The following is a 19,226-nucleotide window of genomic DNA, read 5'->3' as shown; positions in this document are numbered from 1 at the left end:
TTATTATTTTTCTTAATACATTCAGAAAGGCTAATGTTACTGAATAGGAATGTGGAGGAGGTAATGTGGGTAATTTAAGCAAGTTTAGTCAGCACTTACAAGATTCTTGAAATGTTTCTTGATGTCCTACAGAACTGTTAACATCTGCACGGCTTGTGAGAAGAGTCACATTTATTACAGCTGTATGCTAGTTAGAATGTGAAAGAAAAGGAGGGATCAGAGTTAAGAATGAAGCAGCTGGTTTTCAGTACAGAGATTTATCATTTTACTGTCATTACAGAACAACTAAACTCTGCTTGGACTCTTGCTTCAGCTGCTGTGACATGGCAGGTTGAAGGCTTGGGAATAGCCATCAATAGATACATTCCAACAACATGCATGTGGTTTAAAAGAAAGCAAAGCTTTTACATAAATAATCACAAGTGAAGCTGAGCATTACTAGGAGTTGTTCCAGTATGATATAACATGATGCAGAGCATGTGTTTAAAGTCTACCTTTGAAATGACAGAAAAAAGAGAAAGAGAGATTGTTTTTAACCATAAGACAAATGAACAAGATCCCAGGCCTGACTGAACCATGTGCTAGTACCTCGGTGTGCTGGCTTTGCCTATTGTTATGTCTCTTTTTGTGCTCCAAGAAAAAGTGATAGAAGGATAAACAGTATCAGAATTCTGTGTTGAGTTTCACTCACAAAAATGACATATATATTTCAAGAATTAATTGTGTCCAAATTTTCTCTGTCCTTCCTCCCCTTCTCCCCATGTTTTCTTCTGAGCCACTGAGACAAGACTCGAGCCCAAGCTATGACAGTAGTTAGAACAATCTTAATTCTGTTTCAATTAAGTTCAAATACTTTTATTTTATTATTATTATTATTATTTTTCTATTTATCTATTTCATGAGAATGAAAGCTAGTATTTCTTCTGCTCCCTCTGGTTAATTTAGCTTGGTGTGCTTGATCTTACCTTTGTCCCCTAAATGTTTTAAGTGAGCCTATTCTAATTTTGCTCTGTTAACTTCTTTATACTGTGCCTAATACTTTCCCAGTATGAATGCCAGGATCTTTTCCTGTACCTCTGAATCCTCTTCTAATACGTTCCAGTATGAAACCTCTTGTGTGTTTGGTTATAGTGCAAACAGCTACTCATTAATAAACAGATACTGGGTCCAATAAGGAGCTTTGTGATGAAGAGCATGATGTTCTGAGAACTCTTAGAGCTGGATGAGGTATATCTATCTACAAATACTTTCAGTTCTTCGTATTGTGATCTATAGCAGATGTCCACTGCAATAACCTTGTTTGCTTTTTATGCTGCTGTCTAACCTTAGACTTTTCACTGGTACAGTAATCATCATTTAATTATAGCATATGGCACTGTAAGAGCACTAACGTGTAATTGCTGTCTCCTCTTTTTCCATTCTCCTGATACCACAGCACAGGCAAAGCAAATTTTTTAACATTTCAATTATGAAATCCGCTGCATTTGACCCAGCGGTGCTCACCACTTCTTGCATTCTGCAGTGGTGGTTTTAGTTTCTAAAAGTTTATTTCCACATAGTCTCGTGGAAACACATTTTATCTTAATTTTGGGTCGGCTGTTGGCATTGGAACAGAATTATGTGGAAAAGTGAGTATCTCTGTAAGTCAGAGCCTATAATCACCTTTGGAAATGACCTGTTAAGTTTCTAATAGGTAATTTGTATGCACAGTTACCGAAACTACCTGCTCTGTTGCAATAATTATGAAAAAGATAATGGATAGGAAATCATTTGGGAACAAGTATTCTTGTTAACTGTTCTGCATTTCATCCAGGTACTCTGATGTTCCTTCCCTTCCCATCCCCCTGCTTTCATAATTTGGAATTTGCCTTGGATTGTTGTTGCAGTTCAGTGATCTTTTATTCCTTCATACATATCCAAAACAGTTTAAAGCTTTCTAGGCAACTACTGATGTGTTTTACATAATTTATTCCAAGTGGAAACCATAAAGAAACATGTCCTCACAGGAGGTTTCAGTGAAGTCAGTATCTTTCTATGCTTTTGAACTGGCTGTACCACTGGGATTTTGCTTTCTTACAAGACATTTGGAGCCAGAAAGATGTTTTATAAAGATCTGTATGAGCTGCCCTAGTATTTATTATTTCTGCCCTTTTTATGATTTTACTCGTTTAACTGATGATAAATTAAGAAAAACAAACAAACAAAACACCTCAGGTTTTGTTCAGCCCTCTGTGTATTGATGCAAGAAGGAAATGATGCTGATTTTTGGTGAAGTGTTTTCAAAATCATGTATTATGCCATGGCTGCAGTTGTTCAGCCTGGGTTCCTATGCCTGGACAATATGTGTGACTGTAGGCATGCAGTTGTCTGATGTGCCACTTGCTGTGTTTCAGTTGCTGGGCATTTGATATAAAAAGCCATATTCAAAACAGGACTAAGTGTATAAGTAGAGGTGTATGTGTAAGCAAAAGAAGGGTGGAAAGAGGCTGGAGCATAGATATGTGGCAGTAGGAGGCACAGATACTATTCTTCTGATTGCAGCCAGTACAATGAAGGTGATATTTGAAAATTTTATTCTATTATTTCAGTCTTTTGTTTTATTTTATTTTATTTTTGAGGAAGCAATGGTTGTAGGCAAAATTTAGAGAAAATGCTCAACATTTCTGCATGCACTGGAGAATAGTACATACTGATGTATACATACACAGTATCATAACCTTCCCTTCATGTATTGCATGGTTAACTTTCATATGGTAAAGGAACAACTTTTCTTTAAGTATCCTCCTTCTACTTCGTGAGTACCTTACCATTTATATTTAGTTTTCAGCTCGGAATCTGTCTGCTCATGGCACCATATCGGCTCCCTCTGGTGGTCAGCAGTCACCTGGAACAATTTCCAGTGGCTGTTAGCTGGAGGCTGCTCCCAGCCACTGTTTGTGTTTTACCTGACACCAGCATGGCCTCTGTGAATGCTTCTGCTGCTTGGGATGAATCCCAAATGTCTTCCCCCATGAAATCAGACCACTGTGCTGCCCTCTCAACCATCCTCTGCTTGACTGAAAAATTTCTTCCATTGACTGTAGTTTCTTTTCTCATTAAAATAACTCCTTTTTCTCAATGATGCAAATACATATATATCCAAGAAGACCCAAGGGGGTGTTGTCGGGATTGAACACCAAATATAGCTCTATAGCATAGAGAGAGTTAAATGTGCTTCACATAAGGATCACATGCACAAGAAACTCACCATGTTACCAAGGGTTAAGTGCATTCGCATTGAACATTCAGAGTTCAAATGCGTCAAGCTTCTTTACTTTGTCAATATTTCTCTTACACTTGTAGCATTGAGTGGTTTCTCTCTGGTTTCTGACTTCTCGCCCTGCTGTTTCCCCTCCATTTAACATTCCCTTCAGTGTAATTGAGGACTATTTCTTTCATCTTTTTCTAAAGCAGAATGTAAAAAGAAATACCACAGCGAGTATTTTTGTATACATGATCAAGTAAGTAAAATTTAATTTAATATGTAAGTGCGTGTGCGCACACATGCTTATACATGTACATCTATGAGAAGTCGTACCGGTCCATGGTCAATATTAAATGACAGTTTAAATTGTGGGTTTAGCTGGCTTGAAGAAAATGAGGACAGGTCCTATAAATGTAGTAACCATTGTTTTATGTGTTTGTTGAGAAAAACAAATACCTTTCATGTGAATCTGCTGCACATGAAACAAAGAGTGTTTTGTACAACCGTCAAAAATGGTAATATTGTATTATCTGAAATTGTTTTAATATTTTGCTAATGTTTCCTGTGGTTTCTACAGTATTCATTTTTTTTTTCTTCAGTTCAGACTTCACTCTTTTTTTTTTTTTCTTTTTTTTTTTCTTCTCATTTTTCCTGTCTGATATTTAAAGTTCAAAGACAAGGATGGATACTTCAAAACAAGAAGGTTGTAAGTTTTTGGGTTTTTATTTGGTGCAAGACTAGAAGTATTATAATGGTTAATGCCTAGAAAAGTTGCATATAATGCATGTAATGAGGTGATATCTACTGGTTTACCTGCGTCTGCTTTCATAATCTAAAGTTTAACAGATATTCAGGATTTTTTTAAGGACTGGGGACCAAAAGGCTTACCCAGCACCTCTCTTCCTGAGGGAGCTAACCTGATTTCTGTGCCAGTGAGTATTTGTGTGAATTCACTGCAGGAAGTGCAGGCTGGTTTCATGTTGGTGCCATGTACAAAAGCTTCTTCCTTTCCCCTCATCTTTTGCATGCTTATATTATTAACACTTTATCATATTGTTTTAGGTCAGACAATTGTTTTGAAACATCCTTTTATTAATGGAAACCTTTTTTTTTTTTATGAGCTCATTTGTCAAAACGGAGTATCACGTCATTGAAGACAACATTTGATATGGAAGGTCTTAATTTCACGTAAAATCTGAGAATCTCTTTCCCTCCTTCCACATGCCCTACTGCAGTTTTCAGGTGTGATCCAGTGCCCAGAATAAAACATGGTGTGATGTGCAACATCCAGGAGGAACTGGCTTGAAACTAATACTATTTTCTCACACTCTATCTAGGCAGTCGTTCATTTAAACACAAGGTGTCTTTAATGGCATCATTTAGTGATGTGAAATAATAGTCTCCCAGAGTGTTTACTTCCATAAATGCCAAAGTCCTGATGAGGATAGTAAGTCGCACTACTTAGAGACAGTCACTGAACGATATTGAGCTGATCTTCTGCTCTATGGTTCCATTTCTCCATCAATAGTATGAGAGAAACAATGGCAGCATCCAGTGGTTTCTAGGGGAACTCTGTTTCAGCATACATTATTCCCTGATGGATTAATATTTGGTTTGATGGAGTAGAGACTCTGAGTCTTCCTTCTTTTCAGTGATTGTAGAGGCATTCTTATCTCCTAATTTAGCTATCTGTGCTAGATGGCAGAAATTAGGCATCCTTCCTACAACAGGAGTGGTATTCATGGTTGGGAGGCAGTTCAGAGTTTCACCAACATTGTCCAACCAGATCTTGACTTGTGTATGGCAAATTTCTTATGTGCAAACTGAGATGTATATCTATTACCTTCTCAGTAGTTTGTATGTCATTCATTTAGATGTTTAGATGTCAGCTCCTACCATAGTATATCATTCTTTACAAGCATAAATTACTTACGGCATGTTTTATAAATAGAAATGAAGCTTTTTAATAGTATGGCTGAAATCACTTTTTTTTTTCTTTTTTTTTTTTTTTTTCTGGCAGAATAACTTTACACCTAATGTTGTCCTGAATCTAAATAGATTTTAGATTAGTTTATCTACCCTGAAATTGTATTAGAGACTTCAGTTCTAGTTAAGTGTAATGGAACCCTGGCATCAGCACTCTCCTAGGACTTTCTCTAGAATGAGTATAACTATGCCTTACACACTCTCCCTTTCTCTCTCTCTGTCTCTCTTTTTTTAATATAGCATAAGTGCATTAAAATGGAGTGAGTCGACTTATTTTGGTTCAGAGTTTTAGATGTGTGTAACAAACAAATTACTGTTAATTTTGGATCTTACAGACTTTGGATTAAAGGGGGAAAGTCTGGAAATCTTAGCTGGCATTTTGGAAAAAATAAATGTTTTATTCTTCCAGAAGGTGGGAGTAACATGTGCAAATTATGACAGGGCATGTAAGAGAGTATAAACCCCACCAAATTTCATGCTGATGGTATTTGAGTTTCTTAGCTATCAGTTTGACTTTATCTGTACTTTATCAAATAGCATGCAATCCTGACAGGGATTGTTCTTCCCACGAAGTTTCCAACAAATGGAGCTAAGTTATTGTAGATGAGCCCTGGGGAAACCTTATGTTTAAACTGTATGATTTTCTCTACAAAAAATAGGAGAAGAAAACTGGGAGCTTGATCGTGTGGAGGAGTTGTCCTCTCTGTGCTCGTAAGGGAGGCCAGGGAGTGGATTTGGCAAGTGATTATTTCTATCATTCTTTCTGTTCCTTATTTTACATCCTGAAGGTAGTGCCTACTTATTCACTTGTTTTTTTGCCTCAACATTCAGTGGTCTGGTTTTGAAATTGTTTCTGTTATCTTAGAAGAAAAAAAAGACAAAAAAAAAAAAAAGACGCTCAAAGCCATAGTTCTTAGGTTGGTAGTTTGTCAAGAAAAACAAAGTAGAAGAGATCCAGGTAAATTATGCGTACATACAGGCATTTTTGTAATGCTTGGTGCAATATTTATAATACATCTACATTATCCTTACTTTCAGTGCAGGCCAACCAATATGCATGTATTCAGCTGTGGGAAGACTTCCAGACTTTATACTGGAAATGATGGGAAGCTGCCATTGCCACAGTTTGTCCCATTTTACTTGTCTGTTCTTGCTGAAGTACTTCATAAACTGTTAAGGGAGTAGCTGATCTTCATTTAGTATGTGCTCTTCCCTATGATTTTTCATGGCAAAGCCTGAGGGGGGGAGGGGAAACATAGTGCACTTGTGCCAGTATTTAGTTTTTTAATTCTTAAATAAAAGTGAATTTATGTTACTTTTGAAACTGTCAAAACATGTCAAATTGTTAAATGTGAGGAAAGCCAAATTCTTTTTCCATTTTTTAAAAATGAAATTAAATGGTAAGGTGAATTTGTTTATTTCAGGACAAATTAATATGTCCAAGCAAAGCCAAGACATAATACTTTTGTCTCAACCCTGAGATTGAACTCATGAATTGCTTATTTAACTATGTGGCCTTCAGTTGCTAAGCCATTATACGATTATTTTTGGTTTTATTTGTTTATTTTTGAATGCATCTCATTCTAGAAAATTTAAACAAAAAGCAATGATTCTGCTTTTTTTGGTTGGTGTTATGACAGTATGATCAATCAATATATATCAATATATATACCATTGTGAATGAAGAACATGTTGCAAAGTATAGAACATCATTTACCTAGTTTTCATGATACACAAATTCTTCCTGCTAGAACAGTACCACAAAATTCCCTTTCAGTTCTTGAGAGGCAGAGTGGAGATTACATCATTCTCATTGCTTTTTTTAGCGCACCTGAAGAAAGTTCTGAGATAACTATAGTGAATTCCCAGGATGCAGGATTTCTTTGTGTTTCTGCATGCTAAATGACAAGAAATGGATAAACTGAATATGCTTTCATTTATTCTGAATAATAGATGGTGATATGAAATGCACAATATCTGAGCAGAAAAGAACTAAGATAAGACTACAGAAAAAGTTGTGATATTGATCTTGCACAAGGGTCATTGTGTGAACTTCCTACGAGTAGTGCAGAAGAAACAGCGGAATGTTACGTCATTGAAAACATAGCTGCATGCTGCTATCACTAGCCTCTTCTTTCCTCGGGTATAAAGCGTGTGGGGTGACATTTTGTAACAGAAGATGGAGTCCCCCTGTCTGAGCTTCTTTCTGATGTTGCCATTTTGGGAATTGCATGGGGAGGGAAAGCTATCCACTGGAGACCTGAAACTAGGCAACATTTTCTTTCTAGGCTGATAGCATGAATGCATCTGGTGCTGAAAGGAAGTCATTACCCATATTATCTATTTGAGGTTGGTCAAAAACATCCATTGTGTTTAGATTCTTGTTTATTCATTAAAGAGGAGTCAAAAAAGGCTAAGAGGTGAGTTGAGTGAAGGCTTGACCTCAAACAAGTCTGGGACATGCTTGGCGTGTGAAGTTATCTTAGTGTTTTTTATGGCTGCATTGTAGAGCTTAGTTTTTCACAGAAGTACGGATTGGCTATATATACTAGGCCTATACATGCTTATATTAAGTAAGTCCATTTCAGCCAGGAGAGACACCTTGCAATATAGTTCTCAGTAAGTGTGATGTGAGGCATTACTCCCTGATTTTCATTTCATTGCCACACTCTGATAGTGATATGCCTGGAGCTGCACAGGGCCTTGAACATGGCCTTGTGGTGTCTGTTGCTGACTTTGGGTGAAGCTCTGCCAGAGGGAAGGTTCTTCAGTGACCTTACTGCGGTAACATTATGGACGGAAGAACTATGAAGTTTTTCCTCTTTGACAGACTGGTGTGTTTCTGTCACCCACTTCATTTCTACAGGGACTCACAGTCTTCAAGGAGTCTGGGTAGAGACTTATGGGACTCAAAATCTGTTATCTGTTTGCAAATTCTATGCTATCACACTCAAAACATTCAGGATTAGCCCAGCATCAAGTCAGTAACAACCTTCACTTTTAAATGGTACAGATTTAGGTCTCAATTTATAGAATTTGAGTAGCAGGGGCAGGCCCTAGTCTCATGTCACATGAAGGATTTGTACTTTCTGTGAGCTCAAAGGAAACAAGACAATGGACACTTTTAATTTGGCAGTTTTTTTATTTTTATTTTTAATGCGTTGGCACAGAGGTAGTGAGTACTGTACAATCAATATAGAGCGTCTTTTAAGAATCTTTCATGCCTGGATATACATCTGGAACTGTTTGCACTAACTAAAAGTAAAATAAATGCCACAGCATATTATACCATACTTTTTTTCATTTAAAAAAGGAAATTGAAAACACACCACCCCTCGAAAAGCTTGACATTGAATTGGCTATTGAAATGGTATCAGTAAAGTATTTATATATTCCATATTTTGTTCCATACATCAGCTTTCCTTGATGCGTTAGACTTGGAAGCGTGCCATGTGAGCTGAAATGTTGCCATATATGAAAGACCGCCTTGTTTTAAAAATGGACTAAATCATTGAGGCTACAGGAAGTAAAGTAAATCACTTTGAATACAAGCACATCTCTTTTTGCTCATGCTCGTGCACTTTTTACTTTGTGTCTTCCACATTTGCCTTCAGAAGTTGGCCAGGTTTACAGTAAATATCAGTATTCACCTTGCATCTAAATAATAGTGATAAAAATAACTCCTCCCATTAAAACTGTATGAATGACAAGAACAGTATAGTTTCATGAAACAAGAAATACGCAGAAGAAATACTGTAATTTAAAGTTGGTTTTACAGCATTCTTTAATTTTAAATGGAGCGAAATATTTCTGTGGTATAGTCACAGTTCTTCACTCTTTGCTGTAAAAGAGATTCAATAATATATATATTTTCTAATTTTTTTTTTCTTTCCAGTATAATCTAAAGCAAATGCAATAGATCTCTGCATACTTGAAACATATTTTCTGAATTTATTCTAAGTCTCTCACTGCACCAGAGGGTTGTGTGTATGGATTAGGACTGGCCCATTATTTCACCATCTATCTCCATCCTGAATTGATTGCAGCGAGTAGTGAAGAATGAATTGCAGATGTCTCCTTTTCTCTTTGGTTTGGAGGACCTCTGGTTTCAGCCCCATTTTATGAGAACTGGGCTAAGGAGTCCAACTCTGTCACTGCTTAGAGGTTTCTGTCTGTGGAATAAGTCTTTGCATCTGAAAGTTGTTAATGTCTCTGTATACACAGCCTGCACTCTGAAATGGGTGATGTTGTGAGAAACTTTCTGTCACGTCTCTCCTAATTTGGGATTATTATTTGAAATGTCAGATTCCAACAGAATAAAATAGCAAAGCCCGCTTTGTAAATGGGGAGTTTTGTTTTGACACAAGAACATAAACATATTTGCAATTGAAGAAATTAAGCTATTTTAAGAGATGTTTCCCTTAAAGCTCTTCCAAATTTTAGGCAAGCTCAAGTAATATGCTCCTGTATTAGAAAGCAAATATACCTGAAGTCTGGGACAGGCAGGATTTCACACATAAATGATGCAGTTTTAACTTTTACAGGACTCCTTCTACCCCTCCCATCCCATCATCACTTCTGAATATGCAGATAGCAGAATAAACACAGAGTGATGCTCTTAAAAATGTGAAAGTTCTCATACAGCAAAGTTTAGGGGCAACTTGGTTCACAAATAAGTACAATTTAAATACTGTTTTGATTTTAGCTTGCATATTTTTAGGCTACTTTTCAACAACTAGAGTAAAAAAAAATAAATTAAATTAATAATGATTTGTAGGAGGTGAGGTTCTAGGCTTTGTTTCAGACATTACAAGCTTTGTGAGTTCAGGTGACAGGGACTGGCATTTTCTCCTTCACCACTTCATTTCCAAGAAGCCTTCCTCTGAAAACTGGAGTGGCTGAGGTCCTCCAAGCTGGGTGCTGGGTAGGTGCAGAGCATCCGATGTAGTGATGTGAATCTTCTGTAGGAGCTGGGGAATCTGACACAGAGGTGAGGATCAGAGAAACACCAGTAGAAAGGGCAGAAAGGCTCCTGCAGGAGCTTTGCTACTGAAGAGGTTAGAAGGATGGAAAGTCAAAAAGGGAGCAGTGGGGCAGGCTGCTTTCCAGGCCTGCGTGTTAGTGGTGTTATCCTCCAAGCACTCCAATCATGTGGAAGAACTTTGCATTTTATACTGTGCTTCTACAAAAATTTCCTTTTTTCCCCATTTTCTTTCCTCCTCCCTCTATTCTGACAAGAAAATATGGTCCCCTGGTTTGAAGTGATTTGAGGTGTACTTGAAAGCAGTCTTTTATCTCCTTCAGAAGACTTTGCTGGAGTACTTATGGACTAGCAGAGATAAATTTGTCTGCCACTGTACAGTAGCAGTGTGAGTTGTATGGCTTTGCAGGGGGTAGGGAGACTAATCAGAAGCCAGTGGTCTGTCAATCTGTTTTTGTTTGTCTGTTTCTTCACAAAGAGAGGAGATTAGAAAAAAATAAAGCCTAATATCAGCAGAGGTATATAAAAAGTAATGATTATGTCTGCAAATTGGGCAGCAGACAGCACTGGAGAAAATAAAACTCGAGGGCAGCGGTAACTATCTCCCACTATTTCCCACTGTAGCTTTCAATTTAAGTAACAAAATATCTCCAGTTTTTGGGGAAAGTGTTTCTTTTCTGATCTGAGCCTTTGGGAACAGACTAACTCTGGAACAACACAGATTAGGAGCAGGAGAGGTGCGGCTGGTTATGGTGCTGGGTACAGCTCGCTTTTAGTTCCCAGCAGCTGAGCTGTGGGATACAGCCTGTGCCTGCTCGGCGCGAGCAGCAGCTGAGCGGAGTTTGGTTTCTCTCACTCTTTCTTCCACCCACCTCTCTCTCCTCCCTGCCTGTGTCTGCGCTCCCACATGCTTCAAATCTGTGTACCTGGACTGCCTTCCTTAACAGTTCAGCATGAGTGTTAGCAGAATGAAAACCAGATGGACCAGCAGTTCCCACTGTTATCTCCCCACCAGCTCTGGCAAGCCTCCCTTTCTCTCTCCTTTCTTGGCATGGCAGAAATATTTGCCTTTATTTAGGAGGGCTCAGGCTTACTGCTGTGCCTCTTTCCCTCTGTTGCAACATGAGCTGAAAGCTATTTATTCCCCTGTTGCTGAGGTTGGTTGAGGTGAGTGTGAGATGAATTCAGCTATTAAGGAAGCAATTAACATTTCAAGACTAGTTTTTGTAGTTCTTTATATTAAATGAATGGCTTGTTGAAGATATAGACTTAACTGTTAAGAGTGGAGTGATATGGAAAGAAAATTTTGTATAGAAATATATTTTAAAACCTACTTTTGTCTTTCAACATGTAGTAATGTACTGTTTCTTGATTTGCAAATCAAACCATACCTGTGCGTGAGGCTTAATATGTAAGCAGATCATTTTGGATACTGTTCCCTATGCTGCTGAGGCTTGCTAACCTGAGATCCAAACTGCAGATCCTTTTCTACTGTACCTGTATCCCTCATCATTGTTTTCTCTTCCTCTTCCTCTTCGTCTGATAAATAAAAGTTCTGATAATTAGTTTTTTGAGGCTCTTAAAAACAAACTCTTCCTTCATAAAGTGCATTTAGTTTCTTTTAGTGTTTCACATGCAAGATCTTAGATGTTTGTTGTTTTTTTTCTCTGTGAACTTTACTCACTGTTCTAACAAGATATACCTTCTCAAAGTCGAGCAACAGGATTTGTAAAACATTCCTGACTTTACCGTTGTTGTGAATTGAAACCACAGATTCATCTGTTAACCCAACACTTTTTTGCTAAGCAGTTTAATGGAGCACATGAAGCTTTGTATAGGACAGTCTGTAAAAAAATATAATCCTGACCCCAAAATAAGGGATGCGAGACTCATGCCCATTTAAAGCTAAGCTTTGTCTTGACTCAAGTTGGCCCAGAAAGCTATTGTATTACTTTTGCTATCTGCTGCTAAATGTTGTCATGTTTCATCCATTTTTGATAAATGAAACACAAGGATTTGGCTGGTTTTATATTTCTGTTTATTTATTTATTTATTTTCCCACATCAACTTTAACATACAGTTATCCAGAAAGATGTTTCCATTGCATCTATATAAACTATCCGGTGTTTTTAGCTCTTTACTTGCAAGGGAACAGCTAGGTTTTCTGCCTGTTTTTCCTTTTGTTGTTGTTTTTCATGTCTTACAGGTTTTGAACGTTAAAGTTATTCTTAATGTGTAAAGATGTACACTTTTTAATTTTTTTATTGATATGTATGTGTGGCAATTGACTTGTCATTTTGACATGTTTATTCTTGATGGGAATGTGAGAATATCATGGGGCATGGTGGCAAAGTCATCTGGGAGGCACTGGTATTTAACATAAGTATCTCCTGTTGCGTACAAAGGCATGACAAGAGCTGGCTTCAGCCAGTATCCTACCCAATATCTCACCTGTATTAAAGAGCTTCTACTTATACTCCTGTAATGGTTGTTGTCAGTGGATTTATTACTTTCCTGTCTCTTCATCTCCTTTTTCCTCCTGGCTAACATTGAAGGGAGGTGGCATTATTGCAATTCCAGGAGTGCTTGGGAGGCAGCATCTGCACGTGCTAGAAATGAAAATCAAAAGATAATACAGCACCACTAGAAATGAGGTCTTCTCATTCATGTTGTACCTTCTTAATTAAGGTTCAGAAGATGTAATTCTTTGGGAGCACGCTGGAATAGATGACCAGGTGTAATTTTTTGAGGCAGGTGCTGAAATGGCTCACTTCCTGCTTTTGCTTTTAAACTTTATTTCAGGCCGGATGTGCTTGGGGAAATAAAATAGTGTGTTCCTATGGTGTGTTACAGATCGCACTGAGAAGCATTCCACAATGCCAGACTCACCTGTGGATGTGAAGACACAATCCAGGCTGACGCCTCCAACAATGCCACCTCCTCCCACTACCCAAGGAGCTCCAAGAACGAGTTCATTCACGCCCACAACGTGTAATTAGACTTATTTTCTTCCTATTCTTCCGTATTCTTTCTTTCTGTGTGTAAGAAACTAGAGTGTGTGAAGGAAAACCTGTATGAAAGGGCTGCAGCAGCATTTGAAGATACTGCAGTAAGTAATTAATGCATCTTTAGTCTGTTAAGGTGTTCGGCTCTGAGCTGTGGTAATTTTTCTGATAGTTTGATTGTAGTGTCAAAGAACAAAGAGCACCTTTTGCTATGTCATTTATGCTTAGATCAGTCCTGTGAGAAACACAGGAAACTCTTATACTGTTTTGTTGTATAGTTTAAGAGATTCTGTTCACTTTTGTGTATGAATTTTGGTAGTTATTGCTTAGGGCTTTGTGGTTTGCTTATATATTTAAAGTGAGGGTTATTCTTAAAGAAAATATTTTATCTCACTAATGTTTGAATGAAGTACTACATAATTTCTAGTTAGTAATGAAATAAAAATGAAGATGTAGGCCTTTTGTAGTTTTGTTTTGAGATTTCTAATCTGGGACCGCCTCCGTGTCTCAGTTTGCTGATGTAAACACGCGGGAAGTTCTACCAGTCGTGGTGGAGTTACTCTGCATTCATATCAGTGTAACTGAGATTGTGATCTGGCATGTTGTCTGGACTATTCTTTTCACAGTCATGAAATGATCCACATTTCTCTTACAAAGATTTAGCTGCATTTTTTTTTCTTTTTCTTTCTTTCTTTTTTTTTTTTTTTTGTCTCTTTTTTACTGCCTTGTAATAGTATAAACATGAGAATGTGTTTACATTTCACATTTTAAATAAAACATTTTTAGAACAGTAGAATACATATGCTTAAACAGAATGACGGCAGCATCTTCTATTTGTCTTGCCTATATCTTTTTAGCCTCTTGCTGCCTGTTAAATGCCTTTCTTAAAATTCACCTCTGTGCAGAAGGCCAGCTGGAAGCCTTTGTACCACTTATCCCAGTGAACCCTGTCCTGAGGATTTACATCAGACTTAAACAGTGAGGAGCATTTGTGCCAACTCTTTGCATAAATTCAGATTTAACCCGGTGACCCTGATCTTGCAAAGATCTGTTTGTTTTGTTTAACTCCAGCACCTGAATCATCCTAGGAACTGCTCTGAACTTAAATTGTTTTGAGGGTTTTTTGCTGGATGGGGCTCTTGCAGATTAAGCCTTTCAGTCTAATGCACTTAGCACTGTTCTGGATGATCTTGGGCAGTGATAAAAGGAATGAGACCATGTTCTTTTCATTCCTTAAAGTCCTCAGTTGAGTACACTCACTAGATTTTCTGGATTTTGTTGGAAGGTGTGTGAACCATGGCTGGTTTTGTTGTTGTTGCTGTTGTTTTGGCTATTTATATGGAGTCCAAAAGTCTAAAGATTGAATTTTAAATGCCTTTTACACTGTCAGATTTTGGAGTTAGGCCTTAGCAGTTCCAGCTTGGATAGTAAAAAGCCACTTCTGTTTGAGTGTTTGTTATTCTTATTGCTACTACATTGAGAATGCCTGTAGGCTAAGAAAGTGCATACTTGTTTTCTTGTCAAGAGTATACTTGTTTGCTTTGTTTTAGACTATTGAAAACTCTTAAAATATATTAGTTTGTTGAAATTCTAAATGCTAATTTTTGTTTTATTAATAACATGGCTTTGTTTTATAATAACATGGATGTCCTTGCCAGTTGGCAAATTCAGACATTATAAAGAGATAAAATCATCAGTATTGGGTGGACTATTGCAAATGAAAGATTTTTTTTTTTTGTAACAGCTGCTTTTGGGGAATATTTATTTGTTTATTTTGTTGAGGGAGGAATTTGGTCCGCCTTTCTCCTCATAGAATCTATCCTAAAATGTGAACTCTGCTGTTCTCTACTTTCTTTATCTTAGCCCCATCACCAGAAGTGACTGAGTTATTGGCTTGTCAGGATAGAGCAGGTCATATTCCTCCTAGTCCTAATTTACTGAGTTCGTGGCACGATGAGTTTGGCTACGCATTTTCCTTGCAACCACCATGTATTTCTTTACTCAAGTATCTCACTCTGCTGCAGCACTTAGCATGGCTTGGAGCTGAACTTTGAGAGGCCAGCTTCTTTCTGTTTCTGCTTTTTCCACTTTTTGTTTTCTCTAAACCATTCAACTAGAACAGGCAAACAAAACTAGATAAAAACTACGTAGAAACTAGGTAGTCATTCAGATTGCTGCTTTTTGTATTACCACCCTAAAGGCCCTTCAATCCTTAGGTCAAGAACTCCTTTAAAAGGGTTTGATAATCAGTATGTGTCCAGCCTCAAAAAGGAGTTTCTAAAAAGAAAGATGACTGTTGGCGAAGGTAACAAATAGAAAAGGGATCTTTGGCTTCAAAGATGTTGGTCATTAACAAAGACAAAAAGTTCTTGAAGTTACACACTTGTCATGGATATACTTTCAAACAGGAAACAAATTAAGCTATTATCATTCTACATTTTTTATTATAGGTAAGTTCCTGATTCACGGTGGGTTCTGGTGTGCAGTGATGTAAATTCAGCTCTTGGTGCTTTGGAGTGGGGAGGCAGGTTGCACCAAGTGAGTGATACTAGAACAGGTGATTTCTAATTGACTCCCTAAAAAGAAGCCAACAAATATGCCCTTAGCAATAGCCACCTGAGTAGCTGCTGCTGGGCATACTTGTGTGCTGCCTTGCTTCCAAGCACACTTGTGCATTTTTACTGTTGTTTTGCTTGTGAGTGTACTGTTATTTTGGCTAGTTAGACTCAATAGCTTGTGTTACTGTAACCTGGGCAGAAAAAGTTGTCCTCAGTTTGATTTCATGCTCTCTTCTGGAGTACGGATAAGAGTCAAACTAAAACAGTAGCCAGAAACAGTTGTTGCCAGGTTTGCAACCTTGCAACAGGAGGAGAATGCTTTCTTATACATTTTAGAGATACTACACTGACACATGAAAATCAGAGTAATTTCCTTGTGGCCTCTGAGAAGTCTTCTCCTAGTTGTGTGTCCTAGATGCATTCCTCTGGGCTACAGCTAGCATGGCACCATTTGTACCTGCACAAACAACTTAGTGTGCTCCATATGTTAGCAGCTAGGAAATCTGTATCAGAAAAAAATAACCTTCTCATTGGGTGGTGTAAGGTTAAAACGTGCAAGTCCTGTTTTATAAACACAGCTGTCAGTTGTGTGTACAAAACACGAGTAAAAATATTCAGAGATAAACTGAGGCTTCATGAAATATGTCTGCACATTTTTTTCTACCCCAAAGAACAGGGTTTTTTTTTTTGTTGTTGTTGGTGGTGGTGGTTTTTTTTGTTGTTTTTTTTTCCAATCTCTCTCTCTCTCTCTCTCTCTCTCTCTCTCTCTCTCTTTTGTTGTTATTTATTTGTTTGTGGTATTCAAATAATGTTTTTCAGGTTCAAGAGCTCCTTGGGGGGACTGTGTGATAGGCGACTACTGTTACTTCCAGTCCATACAGTGTTCATTACCAGATACTATGAAATGGATATAAGCTGTGGAGTGTTGCTCTGTCACAAGTAATTTTGTCTTTGATCATGCAACTTAATTAACTTTGAGGTCAAGCACAGAAACTGTCTTTAAACTGTCTTTCCTCCTCCATCCTTCTCTTTATTTTACCCTCCCTTCTCTTTCTCTTTCAGTAACCAATGGCACAAGCCATTCACCAACAGCGTTAAATGGAGCTCCATCTCCTCCTAATGGCTTTAGCAATGGGCCGTCCTCTTCCTCTTCCTCTTCTCTGGCTAACCAGCAGTTACCGCCAGCTTGTGGAGCTAGGCAGCTCAGCAAACTGAAGAGATTTCTTACAACTTTACAGCAGTTTGGCAATGACATTTCACCAGAGATTGGGGAGAGAGTGCGAACCCTTGTGCTAGGACTTGTGGTAAGCAAAAAACAGTGATACAATAACTAATTTTTTTCCCCCCTTTTAACTTTTTATGATTGAAATATTTATTATATACAAGAGTGTATTACATAGGTGGCTTATTCCATACTTTAAGGATACCAAGCATGTAAAAATAAAGTGCCAACTCTTGCTCCAGATCTAGCACAAGTAACTTGATTGTTCATCCACAAGTGACAGCTATTCTCAACTGGATACAGACGAGAATTGTAGCCAGTGTGATATTATGCCAAAAGGATTTGAAAGGATTTTTGCTCTTACTGATGGCAGCCCTGAAGTAGACCCAGCTTGAATTATATAATGCAGTAAAATCAGTTTTGGTTTGCCTAATGTAATTGACTGGGTAAAAAAGAGTGCCACTATACACATAACAGCAGAATACTGGCTAAAAGGATGAGATGAATACATGCTTGGGCTGTGTTTACACAGTGGAAAACCTTTTCTCAGTATTCATTGAATCCAGTGATGAAGGACCTGAAAGGGTACTGATGCTATTTAAAGACACATTACTTATAAGATTATCTTTATGTGATTATATGTCTGAGTGATAATTTCAGGTTTTTCTTATCTACAACTGTCAGGTTGGGCTGCTATTTTATAGGCAAATTGTTGTGAATCTTGCCCAGAATTCTTTTTATTTTCTTTTTCTTAGTCTTCCTTCTGCCAGACATTGTTGTCTCCCATGTATCTCTTTCAGAAATAATTACACGTACCAGGAAAAATGCTGTTGCAGTGCTCTAGTATACATCTGTTTTGAGCAGCTGCAGTTGCCATTGACTTCATTTGAAGCAAAGACTGCAAGCACTGTTTAGTATGAGGGCTCAGGTGGCCTCCATTTGTATTTTCACAAAACACTACCTGAAAGCAGTGAAACTCATTCACTCGAGTCTGTGTTAAAAGGAAGGTTAAGTTAGGTAGTGGAACTTCAGTACATCTCACTTTGCATTTGCTTCCATATCCAAAGCACCTATTTAATGTTGTTTTGCACGCTGTGTGGTTTTCTGTGGAAAGGTGAACTGGTGAAGTAAAGAAACTAAAGACAGCTTTGGGAGCATCTACCCGCCTTTGATTTTCACATAAAAAGTGCTAGCCTGTTGTTATTTACAATTGATTCCTACCTTGCTAAATTTCACCTGAGCTTGGATGAGCAAACTAGGAATTTTTCCTTGCGAATGGTCACGTATCATTCCCATGGCTAAACTTATGTAGGGTGTAGACTTAGTGCCTATGTCCTTAGTCATGAAGCAATGATTTCCTATCACAACTTACTGGTGCAGTAAGGTGTAATAAACAACTCCCTGATCAGAGCGTGAGGCAGTGAGCAATTTTCCTCATCAAACAAAGAGAAACTTGCCTTTAAAAACTTTTTTCTTTTTAATGTGTTTTCATGTTGTTTCTCACATCTGTACTGGAAAAACAAATACAAGAAGCACTATGGAGGGAAAATATTGAGAAAAGCAACTTTAACTGGAGTGTGACTTGTGAAAAGATTTCCATACTTAGTGCCTGAGAATTTAAACTGTATGCTAAGCAACAGGCACTGAATGCTGGAGATGCTGGAGGTTCTCTGAGTATTTTAATAAGGTAGTAATTTAATATGTGGCATGCTTTTCTTTATCCTCTTATCTATATCAGGAACAAGGCATTAAGCAATTTTAAAGTGCTTTGGTTACTGTTTCTCTTGCTAAGTGTTTTCATTATTTTGTCACCAAGAAAGAATTTTTTTTTCTCAACAGAATTCTACTTTGACAATTGAAGAATTTCATTCCAAACTGCAAGAAGCTACTAACTTCCCACTGCGACCTTTTGTCATCCCATTTTTAAAGGTATTGCACAGTTCAGTGATCTGGAAAGTATTTCAAACCATATTGTTGCTAGGTCACAGATGTGTGTTACAGTTTTTCTTTTTAAGAGAGTTGGGAAAATGAATAACATTTAAAGGCTTCTTCCCATAGCACGGTGGATGGAATTGTATTTGAGGATGTAGTTTGGCTGTTCATAGGAGCTGTCAGTTCTCTTAATTCTATAATCGTTGTTGTTTGTTTTATGTTTTTGGTTTGTAGATACAAAAGCTTTTACCAACTAAGTCTTTAGACTTTGGATTATAAACATAATAATGCCTTGTGT

General features: G+C 37.6%; 1 protein-coding gene across 6 annotated transcripts in view; it reads left to right on the top strand.

Annotated features, from left to right (window-relative positions):
- RUNX1T1 (RUNX1 partner transcriptional co-repressor 1) overlaps positions 1–19,226 on the top strand; it is a 107,238-nt gene that overhangs the window by 46,188 nt on the left and 41,824 nt on the right. For all 6 annotated transcript variants that reach the window (XM_015855919.2, XM_015855918.2, XM_015855920.2 and 3 more), the window contains 3 exons: positions 13,065–13,202; positions 16,837–17,078; positions 18,836–18,925. In XM_015855919.2, coding sequence (XP_015711405.1) covers positions 13,065–13,202; positions 16,837–17,078; positions 18,836–18,925 — 470 coding nt within the window. The remainder of the gene's footprint in view (positions 1–13,064; positions 13,203–16,836; positions 17,079–18,835; positions 18,926–19,226) is intronic.

The sequence above is a fragment of the Coturnix japonica genome, chromosome 2 (genome assembly GCF_001577835.2).
Source record: "Coturnix japonica isolate 7356 chromosome 2, Coturnix japonica 2.1, whole genome shotgun sequence".
NCBI classification, from domain to species: Eukaryota; Metazoa; Chordata; class Aves; order Galliformes; family Phasianidae; genus Coturnix; species Coturnix japonica.
Note: the sequence above shows the minus strand (reverse complement) of the source record. Positions and strands in the feature narration are given on the sequence as shown.